A 21,154-nucleotide genomic window follows, 5' to 3' on the forward strand; every position below is an offset into this window, starting at 1 on the left:
AATGAAGATAGAAAATAAAATTTGTTTTTACAGTAGTCTCCAATCAGTAAAATAAAATATTTATCGAATTTGAATTTTATTTAAAAAATTATTATTATTCAATAAATTATTAGACACAAAATTAATTTTAAATTCTCAATATTTATTTTAGAAACGATTAAATTAATTACTCGATTAACTTATAATTTGAATTACCATGAATTCATTAATAGAAATAACGTGATAATACATACTATATAAGGAGCTGGTAATGAGAACTCCTATTTTATTTCTACATTATCCAAAATTTTAGAAGTTAAAACAAGATTATGTCGTACCGATTGAAGATTGTAAAAAAAAAAATTGTACTAATATACGTACATGCCCTATGGAAACTTAATACAAAGTAAGTTACATGAATTCTCGTAAATGTTATTATTATTCAGTATTACTCCATTTTTCTCACTTGGGAATATGAAAACGAAAATGTTTATTATATTTTAGTATTTATTTTATGAATATCGCATAAAATAATTTTTTTTCTTTTGTTTTTTTTTTTATTTTCTACCTATTCCTTAACTCAGACAGGTAAAATATTAATCAATCGTAATCCTGAATTTCATTTAAAAATTTATCACTAATTAATATTCAATAAATTGTTATATACACAAGACATGATTCGAATTCTAACACTTACTTAACTCATACAAGTAACTAATCATATGCCACATGGGCCATGATATTTTGAGGCTAAATTAATTATTCAAGCCCAACCATCTTCACTTTTTTTCCTTATAATAATCAACTACCATGCCCAAAAATAAATAAATTAAATAAAAATCAACTAACCAATTAAATTTGATTGGTCTAATAATTAACTTATTAGTCTACTTAAATAAATATTAAAGATTTAAATTTTACATTATGTATACAGTAATTCATTGACTAGTAATAAATTTTTAAATAAAATTTCGATTCGCAATAAATTAATCTTTAACCTACCGAATTGGGAGATACGTCTAAATAAAAAAAAATCAACTAACCATTTTGTTTTCCACAATGATAATCACAATTAATCATTTGTTAATGAAAATTAGACATATAAGGTGAAAGAAAATAAGAAAAAAGAAAATCCAACTCACTGTGAGTTTAAGATAACACTTTGCTTATATACTTTACTTGAGCTAAGGAGCCAGCTAGCTACATAGTACAGACAGACATAACAGTCAGTTTCACCTTCTCTCTCTCTCTCTCTCTCTCTCTCTCAGTTTTCTTCTCTGTAAACAGATCTTGATCTGTTTCAGGCAAGAACTGAGAGCATCAGAGTCACACCACATTCCATTTTTGCCACTAACAAACATGATGGGCTTCTTCTTCTCTTTGATGTCACACCACAAAGCTGTTCCCACTTGCTTTGTGTTCTTCTTCCTGCTTTCTTGCACCTGCTTCACTTCAACAGGTTGGTTCACCCCCATTTCCTTTTTTCTCACCAAATTTCTTATCTTTTTAGTTCGATTTGTGTTTTTCTGAACTTGGGCTGTCAATTTTTCTTAGCCTTCAGTTCCTGGTGCTTGGACCTTAGACAATTTGGAACTAATTCTTGTCAAAGATTCAACCTTTGTTCTTTGAATTTGATGTTTCTTATCCAAATGTGGAAAGCATTTATTAGCTTCTTCTGTTTTATTCTTTTCAACTTGATGTCAATTGTCTCAGCTGAAAAATTATGGCGGCGTTTAGCTTCTTTTCTTGATGCCAAGATTTACTACGAAGTTTTATGTTCTGATTATCTTTTAAGTAATAACTTGCTCTGATTATAATTGATTTTCATTTGAATTAAGTGATAAGTATAAGTTCATTTTTCAAAACCTCTTTTTGTGTGTCTACAATACTTTCAAGTCGAATCTATGGTTGCTAAAACGAGATTTGTGCTTATGGAGCCATAAAATTGGGGAATTCACACATGGGTGGTTATCACTATTGATTAATTTTTGCTTCAAATGAAATGATTCATGTATTGAAGGTTTAGATTTAGGTATTCCAGTGCTTAAAACATTAGTAACTTAGTGTAAAACATTTTCATGTGTCACACCACTCATTGTTCTGTGATAGGAAGATTCAATGTTTTTTGAGTTTTCTTCTTTTTTTTTTTTTTTTAATTCCTTTCTTTTAATGCTAATAACTTCTGTTTATGTTTCAGAAGCTTACGATGCACTTGACCCAAATGGAAACATCACAATCAAATGGGATATCATAAGCTGGACACCTGATGGTTATGTTGTAAGTACAATTTTTAACAACCTTTGCCAATTCATATGTGAATCAAAACTCTAACCATCTGTTGTACAATTTTGGCATCTGAAGGGATTGATCTGCATGTTAGCTTTCAGCTTCATCTCATGTTTGATATATTAGTTCTTATTTGGACTATATAACTAGAAATACAGCTTGAAAAGTACCAAGGTTTTCGTTCTATTAGCTACCTTCTTATCTAAGAAAAAATTGAATGGACAGGCTGTTGTTACAATGAACAACTTCCAACAATATCGGCATATTGCAGCACCTGGCTGGTCAATGGGATGGACATGGGCGAAGAAGGAGGTTATATGGAGCATGATGGGAGGACAGACCACTGAACAAGGAGATTGTTCAAAGTTTAAGGGAAACCCTCCACATTGCTGTAAGAAGGATCCGACCGTTGTGGATTTACTTCCCGGCACACCTTACAACCAGCAAATAGCAAATTGCTGCAAAGGTGGAGTACTTAGCTCATGGGCCCAGGATCCGACCAACGCAGTCGCATCGTTTCAAGTCAGTGTTGGTAGAGCTGGAACCACCAACAGAACTGTCAAAGTGCCAAAAAATTTCACCTTGAAAGCACCCGGTCCGGGCTATACTTGCGGGCCAGCAAAAATTGTGCCACCAACAAAGTTCATTCAATCAGACAAAAGAAGAGTGACCCAAGCACTCAGTAAGTAAAACTTTTATGTACTTACAACATTTACCAAGCATCCTCACTGAAATTTTTACTACAGTTTCCTTTGAACTTAACATTACTCTGATTCGATGCAGTGACATGGAACGTGACATGCACATATTCGCAGTTTCTAGCCCAGAAAACTCCCACTTGCTGTGTCTCTCTCTCGTCGTTCTATAATGATACTATTGTGCCTTGCCCAACATGTGCATGTGGCTGCCAGAGCAACTCATCTTGTGTAAAGTATGTTTTCATCACTCAGCACTGAGATTCTCTTCTAGAAAATAAGACTGTACCTTCACTTATTCTTTTTCTCTTTTGTATATTACAGTGCAAATACGCCACATTTGGCATCGGTCGTTGCTGGAAAGAATAACTTTTCTCCTTTAGTTCAATGCACTAGCCATATGTGTCCGGTTAGAGTCCACTGGCATGTTAAGCTTAACTACAAGGAGTACTGGCGCGTGAAGGTCACGGTTACTAATTTCAATTACAGGATGAATTATTCAGAGTGGAACTTAGTTGTTCAACACCCGAACTTTGATAATCTGACTCAACTTTTCAGTTTCAACTACAAGTCATTAACTCCTTATGGTAACATAAGTAAGTATAATCCTAATTGATTGTTTCATTGACTTGTTATTGGATAGTTACTTATGCTTGTTGTTCTTTATCAGATGATACTGCTATGCTTTGGGGAGTTAAGTTCTATAATGATTTTCTCAATGAAGCTGGGCCTAATGGTAATGTACAATCAGAGCTGCTCTTCAGAAAGGATAAGTCAACTTTCACTTTCGAGAAAGGTTGGGCTTTCCCTCGAAGGATCTATTTCAATGGCGACAACTGCGTGATGCCACCACCGGATGCTTATCCATGGTTGCCTAATGCTGGTTCTCAAAAGGAAGTTTCCTTGCTTGTATTAGTGTTGGCTTATTTGGTATCCTTGGTCTTTTACGCATGTGCTTGAGGTTCCGATCCGCGATTCACTCGACTTTGGTGATAAAAAATTTTCAGTAAGACCAATTTTGGCTCATGTTTGTGATGTCAATTTGGAATTTGAAGCAAGCAGGGGAGTGACATCCAGTGGCAATTGAAGATTAGCTCAGTTGTCCTACAATTTGTTACAAACTGATTCTGCATTTTGGTGCTAGAGTTTGCTACTACGTTTTCTTTTTTTCTTCTCCTGTTATGATGTAATGATATATGTATTCTTATTGTATTTTTTAACCTGTAATTATAATTTTAATAAACATATACAGCAAGATATCACATGAAAAGATAGACTTCTTGAACTTTATATGGATTTGAAATGCTAGTGGTCTATTTTGCAAGAGAATATTGTTCTATTTTCGTGTTCAACTTTTCCCAGAGAAACAGAATGAAAAATATATGACCAATTCATTACAACATTGCAATACAATCATTTACTCAACTAAAGACAAAATCATTGTAGGGTGTTGTAACTTTCATTCTCTTATAGTGATCATGAATCACTAAATATATATCCATGAGTTTGGCTTGGTGTTCTCAACAAATGCTTTAGGGTCTTAAGTCTTAATACCAGGCTTCAAGATTTTTCACAAAAACACAGCTTCCATTCAATTATGTACTAAACTCACTAAGCTACAAGCAAGAGAATCAAGAAGAAAATGAGTGATGTTAAGTTAAGTAGCTTTACAGGGGCAGCATTGGGGAGGAATGGGTAGGTATCTGGTGGTGGAAGCATGCATTCTTCACCATTGAAGTAAACCTTGCGAGGAAACGCCCATCCTTGCTTGAACGTGAAGGTATCCTGATCCTTTCGAAGAAGCACTTCGGATTGAACATTCCCGCTTGGTCCAGCTTCCATTAATAGATCATTATAGAATTTCATGCCATAGAACATACCAGTATCATCTGCATAAAAAAATGAGTACAGTTGAATAGTCATTGTTAAAGTTCTTTACTTGTTAAACAAGCATAAACATAACATATCAATTTGCTTGATGAACTCACTGATGGACACATAGGGAAGAATTGGCCTGTAATCAAAACTGAAAACTTGGGTGATATTGTTGAGATTCGGATGCTGGACGGCGAGAGTCCAGAGGGTGTAGTTCATTCTATAGTTGAAGTTCGTTATGGCGATCTTGACTCGCCAGTAGTCCTTGTAGTTGAGCTTCACATGCCAGTGTACCCTGATTGGACACATATGATGAGTGCACTGCAGCAATGGATCATTGTCTCTCTTCGGAGTGTGAGCGCCGGGTGTGTTGAGGAATTTCGAGTCACTCCTGCATTCCATGACAAGATTATTAGCAATAACTGGAAATTCTATTAGAGTGTTTTGAGATTTTAAGCTTACTTGACACAATTCTTCTTGTTTTGGCAACCACAGGCACAAGTAGGACAAGGAGTAATGGTTTCATTGTAGAAGGATGACAAAGATACACAGCAACTCGGGTTCTTTCTAGCCAGAAATTGCGAGTATGTGCAGGTAACATTCCATGTCACTACATAAAAACAGAACAAAGGAAACTTTTTTAGAATTTTTCAGATGCTAAGGAGAAGAATTGACATGTCTTGAGAGTTAAGATAACTTGCTTAGTGCTTGAGTCTTGCGGCGCTTATCTTGTGTAAGGAAAACAGTGGAGGGAACAACCTTGGCAGGGCCACAGGTATAGCCAGGTCCTGGAGCCAAGAGAGTGAAGTTCTTGGGGAGTTTAACTGTCTTGTTGGAGGTGCCAGCTTGTCCAACACTGACTTGGAAGGCGGAGACAGCGCTCGAAGGATCTTGGCCCCATGCTGAAACCACTCCACCCTTGCAGCAGTTTGAGTATTGCTGATTGTAAGGTACACCAGGGAGAAGGTCTACAACTGTTGGAGTTTTCTTGCAGCAGTGAGGTACATTGCCTTTGAACTTAGAACAATCTCCTTGCTCTGTGGTTTGAGCTCCTACCATGGTCCATATAACCTCTTTCTTTGCCCATGACCATCCCAGGGTCCATCCCGGATTCGGGATGTGCCGGAACATTTGGAAATTGCTCATTGTTACCACTGCCTGGTTAGAAAAAATTCAATAGACACAAACACTCTGATGAATTTTCAATTCTCTTACTATCTACTCTTTCAAAAGAAACCAAAATATAGGACTTGTTACAAACTAGTGCAAATAATTCATTGTTCAATAAATGTGAGAATGACATACATATTGAACAAGAAAGTTTATCTAAATTGTTCAATAAATGTTAAAAATATGAAACAAGCAACAAGGATGTTTTTTGTTTTTATTGCTTACCACATAGCCGTCTGGTGTCCAAGACATAACATCCCATTTGATTGTTATGTTTCCATTTGGATCCAAAGGATCATATGCAGCTAAAAAAAAAAAAAAAAATCAATAAATAAGTGAAATATGTGTGTGTGAAAATGAAAAAGGCAAATGAAGGTGAAAATGAAGCAAAACCTGCATAAGAGAACAGAACAATAACACAGAGAGGTATTATTATGACAAGCCTCATTGCCTGATCAAGATGTTGTGCCTCTAATGTTTTATCAAATAATAATGTGACAATCTTTGCCTCCAGGATTCACTTAGAAACCTTATTGGAGTGGCATTGGAAGTGTAGTAATGTAGAAAAAGAGCAATAGAGGGAATTGTGATTCAAGTGATGGCTCAACTAATGGTTGTTAGGTACCTTACAGTGCATATATATTGCTATCACTGTCTCACTTACACACTCAGATCTTGAATTCAACTTGATTCCCATATCTTGAAGCAACAGCCACTGACCAGAACAATAGGCTGGAGAACATAACACCTCAGCTGTTTGTGCAGTTGCTCTATCATGGGTTAGGTTCACCATACTGAGAATTCACCAATTTACCCTCAGCTGTTTGTTTTGTCTCTAGGATTTCTGATATCTAAATGTTTTGTCTAAGAAATTATTATTGGGTTTGAACAAGTTTGGCATGAAACTTAATGCAAATGTGGTATCATTTGAAGTAACATGTGTCACTGTTTTAGATCTTGCCAACTAAGAATAATACAGTGAGGCTAATGGATATTGTTTCTTCATGGTCTTTGAATTTGTATCCACGTTGAGTAATGAGAGACATGAGTTTGATGCAAGCAAAGTTTTCTTCATAGATAGTAGGGACAGGTAGTAAGTTCCTTTCTAAGTCCAAAAGGATACACCAACTTTTCTACTCTATCTATGCCTCTTATATTAACTTGCTCAAGTACCTACTACTTTGAAGTATTACTAACTATAGTGCACGGACACTGACACGGACACGGGACACGACACGAGACACGCTGACATGCAAATTTTAAAATCTTACATGACACGGGGACACGCATACATATAAAATATAAAATATTTTTTAGATAAACCGTAATGATATTTTAATATTTTATTGATATTAAAATATAAATTAATTTTTTAAATTATTTTTAATGTCTTATTTTAATTATATCAAGTATTTAAAATATTTTTTGTTTTAATAAATAATAATATATACTATATCTAAATTTATTTTAAGAATATATATTAAGAATAAGACGGGACACGCTGACACGTGATGGTATTTAGGTGTGTCCAAGTGTGTCCGGAGAAGAATTTTTTTTATTGAGACACGGTTTGAACACAGCAGACACGCGTGTCGGACGAGTGTCGGTGAGTGTCGTGTCCGAAATGTGTCCAACACGCAAACACAGCAACTTAAATATCCGTGCTTTCATAGATTACTAACATTTAGTTACTTTTTTTACAATAAGTGCACATTTAAATTTGTCTCTTCATTTTCACATGGAGACCAAGTTTTTTTACCACTTAATCCAACAATGTACTCTTTGTTATAATAATATAATCTATCTATTATATAAAGGAGATATTAAAGTCAAAGAAGTTTGGTGAACACATTTCTTTTCCTGAAATATTTTTTATTATATATAATTTATAAAAAATTATTTTTACTACTTGAAAAAATCAAATCCAAAACTTTTTTGTTTGAATATTAAAAATTTACCATATTGACCAAACTCATATTTGTTATAATTATACATATTTAAATTAATTAATTAATTAATAGCATGGTAGTGTCTATTAATATACTAGTAGTAATAACAACAATAATAATAATAATATATAGTGTTTTGCTTAAGTTTCTTAATATAAAAAAATTGTGTTAAAATTACTTGAAATTAGTTTTTTTTAATGTATTTATTATATATTTAAAAAAGGATTGTAAAACAGAAGCCGCAAAACACACAAAAAACAACACCACAAGCTAATAATATTTAATAAGTAACCAAATTAAAACAACACCACTTCTCGTCCACTTTATTATTTAAAACTGCTGAGTGAAGTCAACCAATTCTTCCACAACAGAAGTCAACTTATTATTAACCACATTGCACTTGGCGAGAATCTCTTCTTGTTCCTGAAATGCTGAAATTGAGGCCATCTCTTATTCCTAGTGGCACTTCATAGTTAGGCCCTCCTCACTGCCACAAAATAATAATATATAATTAGCATATTTTTTTTAGGGTAAAAAACGTAAATAAGCTAAGGGAGCTGAAAAATTACGCAAATCCGCCAAATTGGAAATTGCTTCATGAATGAGCCAAAGCACATTACTATATAATTCGAACCAGGTTGGTTCGAACTACAAAAATACATAATTCGAACCAAGGTAGCTCGAATATTGATGGAACAAGTGATGCATGTAATTCGAACTAGGTGAGTTCGAATTACACGTTTGGACGCTTCAGCAAGTAATTCGAACCTAGTTGGTTCGAATTAGTCAAAGTTTGCCTCGAATAGTAATTCGAATTATGCTGTTAAAAAATTAATAATTTATTAAAAAATTAATAATTTAAAAATTAAAAAATATATATTTTATTTCATACGTTAAAAAAAAGCTAACAAAATATTTAATTACGAGACTTTTAAAATATTAATAAGCTATCAATTCGAATTCCATACAATACTTTTCTGTCCATTTTTAATAGCTCATGAATATTTTTTAATAAATTTTTTTAATAAATTTTTTTAAATTATACTACAAATAATATTTTATCCTATGCAAAATAATTTAAAAAAATGGCTTAAAAAATGTTAGGAGTACTATAAAAATTTGTAATGTTCTAATAACTTAGGTAAATACATGAATGTACTCAAATTTTAAATAAAATATTTTACATAGTCAATAATAATTTAAAAATAAAAGAAAATATTTTATTCCATACAAAATAATTAAAAAATATATTTTATTCTATACAAAATAATTTTAAAAAATGGCTTAAAAGATGTTATGAATACTATAAAAGTTTGTAATATTCTAGTGATTTAGGTAAATACATAATAAAAATATTTTTTCTTTAATTTCTAAATTATTAGTGACTATGTAGAGTATTTCTTTAATGTTCTAAGTCATTAGGACATTACATATTTTTATAGGACTTCTAAAATTTTTTAAGCCATTTTTTAAATTATTTTGCATAGAATAAAATATTTTTTTTTGTATAATTTAAATAAATTTATTAAAAAATATTCGTTAGCTATCAAGAATGGACAGAAGAGTATTGTATAGAATTCGAATTGCTCACCATATAATTTGAATCAGAGTGATTCGAACTTCCACATGCGTAATTCGAATTATGTAATATCTTACCATATAATTTAAATAATTTTATTAAAAAATTATCATGAATATTTTTTAATAAATTTATTTAAATTATACCACAAAAAAATATTTTATTCTATGCAAAATAATTTAAAAAATGGCTTAAAAATGTTAGAAGTACTATAAAATTTATAATGTCTTAATGACTTAGGACATTAAAGAAATACTCCACATAGTCACTAATAATTTAGAAATTAAAGAAAAAATATTTTTATCATGTATTTACCTAAATCAATAGAATATTACAAACTTTTATAGTACTCATAACATCTTTTAAGTTATTTTTTAAAATTATTTTGTATAGAATAAAATATATTTTTTAATTATTTTGGATGGAATAAAATATATATTTTTTTAATTTTTAAATTATTAATTTTTTTAATAAATTTTTTAATAATTTTTTTAATAAATTATTAATTTTTTAACAGCATAGTTCGAATTACTATTCGAGGCAAACTTTGACTAATTCGAACCAACTAGGTTCAAATTACTTGCTGAAGCGTCCAAACGTGTAATTCGAACTCACCTAGTTCGAATTACTCTCAATCCTAGTTCGAACCAACTAGGTTCGAATTACATGCATCACTTATTCCATCAATATTCGAGCTACCTTGGTTCGAATGATGTGTTTCTGTAGTTCGAACCAACCTTGTTCGAATTATATAGTAATGTGCTTTGGCTCATTCGTGAAGCAATTTACAGTTTGGCAGATTTGCGTAATTTCTCAGCTCCCTTGGCTTATTTACGTTTTTTACCCTTTTTTTATATTTTATTAATTAAAAAAATAATCTAGCTAACATAATTAATTAATTAATAATTATATTTTTATTTGAATATCAAAAGTGTCTAATGTACTGATAATATTTTAAAATCCAAATTAAAGTAAGTAGGACTAATTAATTAATTACCGGATTAATTATATATAAGCCATATCTTAATTAAAAAAAAAAAACATGCATGACCTACTACTAACTTTGCTTCTTTTACTTTTTCTTTTTAATTAACAAATTTTCCAAAGACACTAATTAGAAAACTATAATATAAGTGAACAATTTTGATGGAAAATACAAGTTAAATGTTAACTTTTAATATTTTTATGTAGTGATGAATATATTGAACAAAAAAAACCTGAAGTACCTCGGGGGAGCTATACGGCATCCAGATAAACTGCACAAAAAAAATAGCTATGTTGTCACGCCAACTCCTTCTACAGAAACATGTGATGTCTAGTTATTCAAATAAAAGTAACCGGAACAACACTCACATCCCTGGGCTGTAACATGTCTATCCTCAGTCTCGTGCTCTGCACTCTAGGACTCTTCTCGCTGTAGGAAGGGCTGTAACCTGACCATCTGCAGTGCACATGGGTGTTATGTTTAATCAGAAGTATGACAGATTTGTAATACAGTACAAGCGTACATGAACATCAATTATTTTAACTTGAAATAGAAAAGCATAAGTAGCGTACCTCGATGCCAAAGGCCAGCTGCACGTATCATACCCAGCAGGCCTAAACCTGGGAAAGCGCCAGAAGATCCAGGACTGAAGTAGCTGAAGTGGGCCCGCTAACTTCACCACATGTCTGTTTGCCACTCGACACATGCACCAGTACAACCATGCCAATGCTGCAGACCCCCAACTGTAGGAACCCATCTCCTCAAGCCTAGCTGCGTAGGGAAGCCATCTGATATGAATGCGGTTGCCGGACTTGTCGGCAAATAGCTGAGTGCCCAACAACATCATGATATAGGCACGAGCAAAGCGCCGCACAGTCTCCTGGAACCAGGTGCAGTTTACTGCGAACTTCTGAACCTGGCTCGGAGGAGGAACCACTCCAAGCAACTCCTCGAACCACACCCAAGCTGGACGTCCACCCTCGATATACAAATGGAACTCTGTAAGGCAACCGCTGACATAACGCCCGTCCACTGCCAACCCCAACTGGTACGCCACGTCCTGAAGCGTGAGCGTGCACTCTCCGAAGGGTATATGGAAGATGTGCGTCTCAGGACGCCACCGCTTGACGAAGGCGCTGACAAGAGGCTCGTCTAACCGGAACCATCTATCGTTCAGCCTAGCCAGATGGTATAACCTGGCCATCTGCAAGTAGGGAACATAACGCTCATCGAGTGGCATGCCTTGTTGCCGCCGCATGCTCCTGATGCATCGCTGTGGCTGCGCATTAAATGGACCGCATTATTAGAACTACATACAATACTGATAACGAAAAAAAAAACTAACACAATAAACCACTTACATAAACCACTTACATAAACCATCAACACAACCGCATATAAAACCACGTACAAAAAACCACTTACCCTAAACCACCAACTAAACCGCATGCAAAACCTCTAAAATAAACCATTTACAATACCACTACAATAAACCACTAACAATACCACCTAACATAAACCACTTACATAAACCATTAACAGAAGCGCATATAAAACCACTTACCTAAAACCACAAACTAAACGGCATGCAAAACCTCTAATATAAACCATTTGCAATACCACCACAATAAACTGCTAACATAAATTGCCACTAAAATCACATGCAAAACCACTAACTCAAATAAACCTTGTCGTTTTCTATGTACTAACCTCGTCGTTGATGACCCCGGCTATATGAGCAACCCCGTCCAACCGGTACAGCCTTGCAGGATCGTCCCCCATCAGCTGAGTCTTCGGTTCAACTATTTCTCGGATCGAATCTGGGTCGTTTTCTCTGGGATTTGGTGGGGTATGGAAAATGAGAAGTGGTTCGAATTTGCTTGATTTGAACTCCTTATATAGCCCAATTGTTCGTAATTCGAACCAATTGAATTTGTGGTTGCACTAATTCATAAGTAATTCGAACCAATTAGGTTCGAATTATGTGTGTGAAGTTCGAACCAAATATTTTCGATTTATATGCAAATGTAGTTCGAACCAAATAGGTTCGAATTACATATAAGTATACTTTGGCTGATTCGTGAATCAATCTTCAATTTGGCTTATTCATGTAACAACTTTCCTCCCATGGTTTATTTGTGTTTTTTACCCTAAAAAGAAATTGAAAAGCACACAATAAGAAGTTAAGAACCAAAACTCAGCCCTTTGGTGTGTTGTACAATAAACTTTTTAAGACTTTTTGACACACCAAACACAAGGTATATTTTCAGGATACCATGTTGGGCTTTTCAAAATGGACTCATAATTCGAGCCCAACAAGCATCACCACTATTAAATTGAAAAAATAAAACAACTGTTCTCAAATCATTCACCTCAATACATATATTTACTATTTAGCCACTAACCCACTTTTACCGAGTTAGTGCAAACTTGCAAATATTATCTCAAAAGTTGATTTACGAATTTAATTCTTGTGTACATTGCATAAATTTGTATGAAATTATATTCATTCCTAAAATATTATAGTAGACTCGTCATATTAGTTAGTTTGATGAATATTTTTTAATAAAATCTTCTAAAGCATTGTCGAATTTTTTTTTATTTGATATCTCAAATTCAATATTTGATATCTCAAAAAAGTTCTGAGTTTCTTTCTCCATTCCAATGGTACCTCAAAAGGTCAATTAACATATCAAACGTGTTCCCACGCGAGATATCAACAAAATCAAGAGATTAATTAAGTAGTTAAAACATCTTAGCTTTCCTTGAACATTTGTAAAGCACGACGAATTTCTTTATTAATTTTGCTAACAGTTTCCATCTATTATAATTAGAGTGGAAAAAAAATATTAAAATGTTGGAGAAAGTATCCACAGAGAGAGAGAGTAGAACATAAGACATGCCAGCCATGTTAGACCATCAAAAAAGGAATGTAGAACGCATTTCATGCAAAGACTTTTCCTTCTTTGCAATGTGCATAGACATGATCCCATGCTATGGAGAAGTAGATTTTGGATTTTAATTTTGTATTTCAGGTATCTCCTCCCTTATTGTTATGACTAATTCTGATAGGAAAAATTCTTCTATAGACACAAAGTCTAACATGTCGTCTTCGAAAGCAGTGGGAGGATGATCATTCCCATTTGCATACAGAAAAATTTGTGCTTGTTGCATAAGATCATCTGAACCTTCCTGCAACAGATAGCCAGAAAGAAAATCATCAATAAAAGGACATGTTAATTCTCTGTTCTCAAATTCACTAGTTCCTTGTAAAATATAAACAATCTTCATCAAAAGACAGCAAGTTCATCAGTTTAGCATGCAATTGAAGCATATTATGCCCACAAATGACAAATCCAACCAAAGAACAGGTGAAAAATGAGATGTAATGGTAGCAAGAATGGAAAACCTTTTGAGAAATGATATCCAGAGTACTTTGTCCGCTTGTTAGCATTGCCGCAGCAATAAACACAGCCTTGGAAACCTTATGAGGAAACAGCTCCATCGCATACGATATACATGCCCGCCGAAATCATGTCCAGCCAAGATTACCTGTTTTAAGAATCGGAAACTCTCAAACACAGCCAATAAAGATACAAATTAACATACAACAGTCCATCATTTCTAAAATGGGCATGTAATGAAATAAGCACCTTTTCTCCTTCAGGAAGTTTTTCAACAAAGTCAGTAAGTGGCTTCACATATTGTGAGAGACTCTTTATGTTGTTTGTATCAAATGAATGAACTCCAGAACCGGTTAAATCTATGGCGGATACTTTATAACCAGCTTCTTCTAGAAGTGCTATAGTTTTGTACCAACACCAAGCACCAAAACCACCTCCATGAACAAGAACAAAATGATTCGTCTCAAGATCATCAACCTTTATACCCTGTCAAATTGATAAGAAAAGAAGAACTCCTGTTATTTGAGTTCTAAGAAAAATGAGAACTAAATAATCATAGTTTGCTCTAATAGTAGTACACCAATTTCTGCAATAGATAAAAAATAAATAAGTGAATAAACACATTCAACAGAATCTGAATCAAGGAAGCTAGAAATTCTTAATACATTTTTTTGTTTGAAAATGACACTACAGTGTCATTGCATCCTCAATACTTAGACTCTGAATGTTAATTATTATTTTCGAAACCATGTCTTTGTCACCATAATCTCTGTTTTGTGATAAGAAAGAGCCAAAACAAGGTTACCCTCAAAGCTATACACAACTTGCAGTAGAAAACACTTGAAAGGTCAAACCTCACATCCTCAATTCAATGATGAAACACAACATATTTGAAGTTTTGAACACACGTAGGACAAGCCGCCAAGAAAAATTCTCTTACACGTTCTTTAGAATTACGTCTTGAACTAAGAGAAGAGGATGCATATCAAACACAAGTGATTTTCTTTTCTTTCCCAAAACACTGTTCTTATATCAGTCCAAGAAAAACTGATCATCACAGAAACCAATCACCACCATAATTGTTTCATCTCAATATGTTATCCCATTCCACAAACGCATCATTTCCATCTTCATTATTTTAAGGTCATAATACAAAATATGATTACTATTCATTATAAATGACAGAAATCAACAAGCCCAGAAAATCAAACCAGAAATTGTTAATTTAAAAAACGGATCAACAGAGAAACTAAAATAATAATAATAATAATAATAATAATAATAATAAAAAGAGAGACTCCATTAGTCCGTTACACCTAAATCCAAAACTGGACTAAATCACTAAATTATCCAACTTTACCAAATCAGCTTATATGAAAATAGCAAACAAAATCAAGCAGTTGTTCAATACCATGATCAAGTTTCAATCCTTCAAATTAAAAAACCCCCCACCAAAAAAAAAAAAAAACTTTTATTGAAAATATACCAAATTTAAAGATATTGGCAGTCCTCCAACTTCCTCACTCCACTTCAAGGATTAACATTTATGACCCACTTTTTAGACCATTTTTCAGCTATTCTTCCTTTCAGTAAATAGCTTCAATAACTTTTGAGCATCAGACTTTTTCCCTGGTAAAGAAAAATTTGAACTGATATATGAGATTGTGCTATCAGATGGCACATGTCCTTTCTCACACATTTCAATCAGCAATTTTTTCGCTTCAGCCCGATATGACATTCTAAGTTCCCTATCCATCTCTGGCTGGCAGGATAATTTGCACCATCCGCAAATTAGAATGTCGTATGTTGAAGAATTAGGAATTCTCCCCCTTGTCAGCATTTCATTCAACAGTTCTCTAGCATGGCGCATTTTTCCTGCTATTGCATAATCATTAATAAGAACGTTATAGGTGCCAACAGTGGGAACAAAACCTTTGATTATCATTTCACAATAGAGCTTCATAGCATCCTGTTTGTTTCCAGCTCTACCATGGCCAAAAACCAAAATATTGTAAGTAGTGGCATTCGGTGTGAGTCCTCTTTCTTTCATCTCGCTAACTAATTTATGTGCCTCTCTCATAAAACCAGAAGTTGAAAGACTTCCTAAAAGGGTATTATAAGTGGTAATGTTTGGAGAGATTCCATCAGCTAACATATGAGAATAAGTATCGAATGCCTTTTCCACATGACTTCCTACAATGTAACCACGAATAAGGGCATTATAAGTAACAACATCAGCTAAAATTCCACTTGCCACCATTTCAGTGAGCACCGCATTTGCTTTTTTAGTCATTCCTAACCTGCAGAATACGGTGATTAGAGTGTTATACACAGCCTGGTTGAGTGTGAGGCCACTATCCACAAGCATCTTGTGAATTTGCAAAATCGCATTTGCTCTTCTATTCCTTGAGGCAGCTTTAAGCATAAATTTATGAGTAATTGGCATGGGAACAATCCCCATAACCAACATTTCATTCAAAATATCTATCGCCTTTTCAAATTCACCAGCTTTAGAAAGCCCACCAATCAGAATGTTAAAAGTGACTGCATTTGGCATTATCCCGTAGCTCTTCATCTCGGTCAAGAGACCCAGTGCATCTTCAGTGTTCCCTTTTATGCAGTATGTGTTAATTACAGTATTATATGTAGTACAATCCGGAGCTAAACCCAACTCTTTCATTTTCGAAAACACATACTGCGGATCATATTTCCCAAGCTTCAAAAGCCCCTTAATGAAAGCATTATATGCAACAACATCAAACTGTGTGCTTTTCTCTGTCATTTCCTGGATTAATGGGAGTGCAGCTGATTCATTCCCTTCATTAAAATAGCCATCTATCAGAGAAGTGTAGTTAACAATATCTGGGCAAAGACCCCGAGAACACATATCTTTAATTAATGACTCAGCTTCCTCCATTCTTCCAACTCTTTTCAAGTTGTTAAGCAAGATATCAAATATTACATTGTTTTCCTCTAATCCCTGTGATTTCATTTCCTTATAAAAGTGAGCAGCAGCTTCCTGTTCGCCTGCCTTAAAATAACTATCGATTAAAATTGCATAAACAAAAGTATTCAGCGCAATGTTCCTTTTAATCATCTTCCCTAACACATCAACTGCTTTACTGAGCATTCCTTTTTTGGCATATCCATTCATAATAGAAGAAAAAGTAACAACATTTGGAAGAACGTGTTCCTTGTCCATGTTTTGCAACACTAACTCCGCACGTTCCATGTCTCCTACCTTGCAATAGCCATCAAGCAATGCTGAATAAGTGACACAGTTTGGGACAAGATTTAACTTTAAAATTGTTTGAAACATGTCCTCAGCATCTTTGAGTTTTCCAGACTTTAAAAGTCCATCCATCACAATTGTGCACGTAACTAGATCAAAAGATAAGCCCCGAACAACCATTTGGCCTTGAAGATTAAAAGCTTCCATTATCCTCCCCGATTTGAACAAGGAATTAATAACTGTAGAGTACGAGACATGATTAGGGTCTAAACCCATTGTGTACATCTCCCTCAGTAGCACTGCCGCTTCATTTAATTTGCCATGCCTGCAAAGTCCACAGATAATTGAATTACAAGTAACCACATCAGGTATGATCCCGTTCATAATCATTTGCTCATACAGAGAAAGGGATTCTTCAATTCCACTATGCTTAGCATACCCATCAATTACTGTTGTGTACGTGGAAGGTGTTGGCTGCAAGTCTCTTATCTCAGCCTTAGTTTTAACAAAACGGTTTTTCAATTGACCAAATTCTTCATCATTCTGAAACCCCAAAATCTCACTGAGAAGAGACTCGGCCCTCACAATGTCGCCCATCTTACAAAAAGCTTTGAGCAAAGTATTGTAGGTAACAATATCAGGCCTGATGCCACCCCTCCAGCCGTTCTCCATCAAAACCAATGCATGATTCATTAGTCCAGCTTCACAATACCCATCAATCAATGTGTTGAGGCCTATAACATCTTCTGGAATACCCCCATCAACTAAATTGTACATCACCCACTCTGCATATTGAACCAATCCAATTCTGCAATACCCCTTAACCAGGATATTGCAGGTAATTGAATCAACACTTATCCCTCTTTTAACCATCTCAGACAACAAACCAAACCCCTGATCTGCCAATCCTTGCACACATAAACCCCAAACCACAGTATTATACGTAACAGTATCAACATCATTGCTCCTAAGATACTCTAAAGCCAAATCCAATTCTCCAACTTTGCATAAAGAATGAACCAATATGTTGACACTAAAAACATCAGGCACAACACCACGGAAGACCATTTCGGAAAACAGAACCTTTACTTGAGAAACGAAACCAGAAGCATTGAATTCATACAAGAGCCTATTCCACAAAGGCAAAACAGGAACAAGACCAAGTCCACACATGGAAGAGAAAGCACAAGAGGCTTTGCAAAACCTGCCACAGACCACGTAGAGGCGAATGAGGGTGCAGAAGAAGAAAGCATAGAGATGGGTCTTGGTGGGTGGGATCAAAATCGAATCTTTATGCGAAAAGGAGGAGAATATTCTGATGGGAGGGGAAGTTCGGGGAAAAGTGGGAGCTAAAGAGTGTGAGGTTGCGGCCACGGAAGAGACAAAACACTTAAGTGTCTTTGTTCGCAGGTTGTTGAGAAGCCTCATATTTGCTGAAGAGTACATTCAAATATCGAAGGAAATGGTCTCTGAAGTGGTGTTGTGCACTGGTATGCCATTGAACATGGTTGAACAATAACACAGCAGCCAGCACCAAACACTGGAACTTGGATACTCTGTTCTGTTCAGCTCTGTCTTTCTCAAGGTTCTGAAAACTGGTCCGGTCATCGAACCACTCTAGTATTGTTCTTAATGCCTCAACAAACTGAAGAATCACGGACTCAACCTTTTCGATTGAATTAGCTTTCACTGCTCAACATACAAAGTGCAGGCATACTTTCCAAAGCCACCAAACATAACCATTAGGACCTGTAGATGCAATCATGAAATAATAATAATAAAAAAAAAATGATCCCATGAAAACAAGCACAGTGGCTCAAGGACGAAACCAAAATTTTTAGAACAATTCAATGACCTAAATGAAATATAAATCAACAATTCCTTGAATTTAGATGATAAACATAACTACTTAAGTGAAAATTCATTGAATTTAGATTCATATTCAATCAGTTATAAGTTCATATTTTCTTCTTCTATCAATCACAGTCTAAGCACAATTTCTTCTACATCAGCCTGAAATGTATTAAGAAATTATGATTTATGAGTTATGACACAAACAGTATGTCCAATTACCTTAACTTAATCTTCCTTTTCCCATGGAACAAACAATTCATGAAAAATTAATCAGACTGTTATGAATCAAAGCAACAGTAACAGCAACAGCAAAATATATATTTAAAAAAATTCAATAAATAAAAATCAGACTGTAAAGAAAAGTATGTTCATCATACATTTGAAGGCTTAAACAGAATTAATGGATTTAGGTTGAATAAACATAGATGTATTATTATCGGCAAATGCTTCTTGATTGATACCATCATCCATAACTGAAATCAATAAATCATCAAGACAATCACAATCTAAGCAGAATTAAATCACAAAACAGTAAAACACAACACAGCAAAACCAGCAGCACATCACTAATCATAATCAATAATCAAAAGAAATTCAATAATCAATTATCAAAGGACCTTCAATAATCAATAATCAGCAAAACAATCATTCAACAAAAAATAAAGAACACACAAAACAGAAACACAGCAGAACCAGAGCTCATTCAATAAAAAATCACAACACACAAAAACAGCAATACAGCAGAACCAGAGCTCATCAGTAATCAAATAATCATTGAAAAGGGCATAAATAAAAAACGCAGAAGTGAGCAGTAAACTGACCTTCGAACTCTGGGGCACTGGGCAAAGTGCGTTGCCGCGATGGACGATGCCGACCACACGACGGCGAGCAGGACGGCGAGAAGATGAAGACGAGGGATGGGCCGAGCGCGCGGAAGGAGAGAGCAGGGGTTGGAGAGAACAGGAGGAAGAGAGAAGGGATGCGGGCGACAGACGGGAGTAGTGGCTTGACATACGGACGGCGGCAGTGGCTGGAAGAGAGGCTAGGGTTGGAGAAGGGGGAGTGATTCAGAGTTCTGCTTGAGGAAGAGGAGTGAGAAGCATGGCTTGACTCAGAGGTTCACACCAAGGTTCTGAAAACTCATGGAACCGTTCTAATTACTGGTTTATTAATTCAAGCGGTTTAACTGTGGTTCAATAAAAAGAACCGTTTATCCCCTTTGTCAACATGATGAGGTTCTAGGATAGCCAGAAGGGGGTGGTGATCCGAATTTATCCTGGGAAGAATATGGATATAAGCATCAGGAAAAGTTGTTCTCCAAACACTATTAGAGAGCGCCCTATCCAGCCTTCAATCGATGTGAATCTGGACCCCACAAATCCCAGATCTCCAATGAGCATCCACGGTTCTAAAATCCTTTTAAATAGCTCATAAAGCTGCTCCCACAACAATCTTCTATGACTCTCTAGAGGACTTGCGTAGACTGCCGTTAGGCACATTTCTTCTCAACAGCCCATTAAAAACATTGCATTTCCTCCCTTCTGCAGGGGCCAGGGTGAGCATTCTGGTCCTGGTTTTGGTTCGCATGTTTAAACACTTACAAAATGTTTGTTTGAGAGGAAAATGGAAAGAAAGAAAAGAGAGAAAAAAAATGAGAAGAAAAATGATTATTTTCTTTTGTTTGGTTGAAAAGAAAAATTAGAGAAAAATGAAAATGGAGAGAAAACTAATGTTTTTTTCTCTACTTCTAATACTATCCTTTTACTTTTTTAATATATTTTATAATATATAGATAAAATTGTCTTTTTATAATATTTCTTTCCTTCTTATTTTCCTTCCATCTAAACATATTTAAAGAAAATAAAAATCTACTTTTTTTTTATCGATAGATTGGACATCGCCCAATTCTAGGTTATACAACTCACACACGAATTTGGAAGATCCAAATCCTTCACACACACGTTAAAGATTCTATCACTATCCAACTATAGTTGGGATTCGAACCTGAGATGTTCTGTGACTAACATATTGGCCATTGGTGCAATGCCTCGGCCACTAAGGTTCAAGGCTTTAAAAGAAATTGAAAAGCACACAATAACAAGTTAAGAACCAAAACTCAGCCCATTGGTGACTTTTTGACACACCA

At 34.7% G+C, this 21,154-nt stretch overlaps 4 protein-coding genes across 4 annotated transcripts; 1 reads left to right on the forward strand and 3 right to left on the reverse strand.

The window, feature by feature from the left end:
• Positions 1 to 1,268: 1,268 nt before the first annotated feature.
• On the forward strand, positions 1,269 to 4,284 carry LOC107635465 (protein COBRA). The gene is made up of 6 exons (XM_016338940.3): positions 1,269 to 1,438; positions 2,177 to 2,256; positions 2,491 to 2,947; positions 3,049 to 3,196; positions 3,285 to 3,556; positions 3,631 to 4,284. The coding sequence occupies exons 1-6, from the start codon at positions 1,339 to 1,341 to the stop codon at positions 3,918 to 3,920; spliced, it is 1,347 nt and encodes a 448-aa protein (XP_016194426.1). The 5' UTR covers positions 1,269 to 1,338; the 3' UTR covers positions 3,921 to 4,284.
• On the reverse strand, positions 4,277 to 6,719 carry LOC107635466 (COBRA-like protein 4). The gene is made up of 6 exons (XM_016338941.3): positions 6,399 to 6,719; positions 6,231 to 6,310; positions 5,537 to 5,993; positions 5,298 to 5,445; positions 4,949 to 5,226; positions 4,277 to 4,849 (listed from the first exon to the last, which is right to left on the reverse strand). The coding sequence occupies exons 1-6, from the start codon at positions 6,451 to 6,453 to the stop codon at positions 4,572 to 4,574; spliced, it is 1,296 nt and encodes a 431-aa protein (XP_016194427.1). The 5' UTR covers positions 6,454 to 6,719; the 3' UTR covers positions 4,277 to 4,571.
• Positions 6,720 to 13,290: 6,571 nt separating this feature from the next.
• LOC107635467 (PPR repeat protein) lies at positions 13,291 to 20,590 on the reverse strand. Its single transcript, XM_021122087.2, has 5 exons — positions 19,830 to 20,590; positions 15,409 to 18,903; positions 14,172 to 14,408; positions 13,928 to 14,070; positions 13,291 to 13,710 (listed from the first exon to the last, which is right to left on the reverse strand). Exon 2 carries the CDS (start codon positions 18,598 to 18,600, stop codon positions 15,493 to 15,495), a length of 3,108 nt encoding a protein of 1,035 aa, XP_020977746.1. The 5' UTR covers positions 18,601 to 18,903; positions 19,830 to 20,590; the 3' UTR covers positions 13,291 to 13,710; positions 13,928 to 14,070; positions 14,172 to 14,408; positions 15,409 to 15,492.
• On the reverse strand, positions 13,537 to 14,999 carry LOC107637360 (putative methylesterase 11, chloroplastic). Its single transcript, XM_016340783.1, has 4 exons — positions 14,994 to 14,999; positions 14,172 to 14,408; positions 14,038 to 14,070; positions 13,537 to 13,710 (listed from the first exon to the last, which is right to left on the reverse strand). Exons 1-4 carry the CDS (start codon positions 14,997 to 14,999, stop codon positions 13,537 to 13,539), a joined length of 450 nt encoding a protein of 149 aa, XP_016196269.1.
• Positions 20,591 to 21,154: the final 564 nt, after the last annotated feature.

The sequence above is a fragment of the Arachis ipaensis genome, chromosome B4 (assembly GCF_059453495.1).
Source record: "Arachis ipaensis isolate K30076 ecotype BB chromosome B4, ASM5945349v1, whole genome shotgun sequence".
Lineage (NCBI taxonomy): Eukaryota > Viridiplantae > Streptophyta > Magnoliopsida > Fabales > Fabaceae > Arachis > Arachis ipaensis.

Coding starts and splice junctions, on each gene's coding strand:
- LOC107635466 (XM_016338941.3), bottom strand. CDS start 6,453: ATGAGGCTTGTCATAATAATACCTCTCTGTGTTATTGTTCTGTTCTCT. Junction 5,446..5,536: donor CCGCAAGACTCAAGCACTAA/GCAAGTTATCTT, acceptor GTTTTTATGTAG/TGACATGGAATGTTACCTGC. Junction 4,850..4,948: donor TCTTCCCTATGTGTCCATCA/GTGAGTTCATCA, acceptor TTTTTTATGCAG/ATGATACTGGTATGTTCTAT.
- LOC107635467 (XM_021122087.2), bottom strand. CDS start 18,600: ATGTACTCTTCAGCAAATATGAGGCTTCTCAACAACCTGCGAACAAAG.
- LOC107635465 (XM_016338940.3), top strand. CDS start 1,339: ATGATGGGCTTCTTCTTCTCTTTGATGTCACACCACAAAGCTGTTCCC. Junction 1,439..2,176: donor CACCTGCTTCACTTCAACAG/GTTGGTTCACCC, acceptor TTTATGTTTCAG/AAGCTTACGATGCACTTGAC. Junction 3,197..3,284: donor AGCAACTCATCTTGTGTAAA/GTATGTTTTCAT, acceptor TGTATATTACAG/TGCAAATACGCCACATTTGG.
- LOC107637360 (XM_016340783.1), bottom strand. Junction 14,071..14,171: donor AACTTCCTGAAGGAGAAAAG/GTGCTTATTTCA, acceptor TTCTTAAAACAG/GTAATCTTGGCTGGACATGA. Junction 13,711..14,037: donor GACATGATTTCGGCGGGCAT/GTATATCGTATG, acceptor TATCTGTTGCAG/GAAGGTTCAGATGATCTTAT.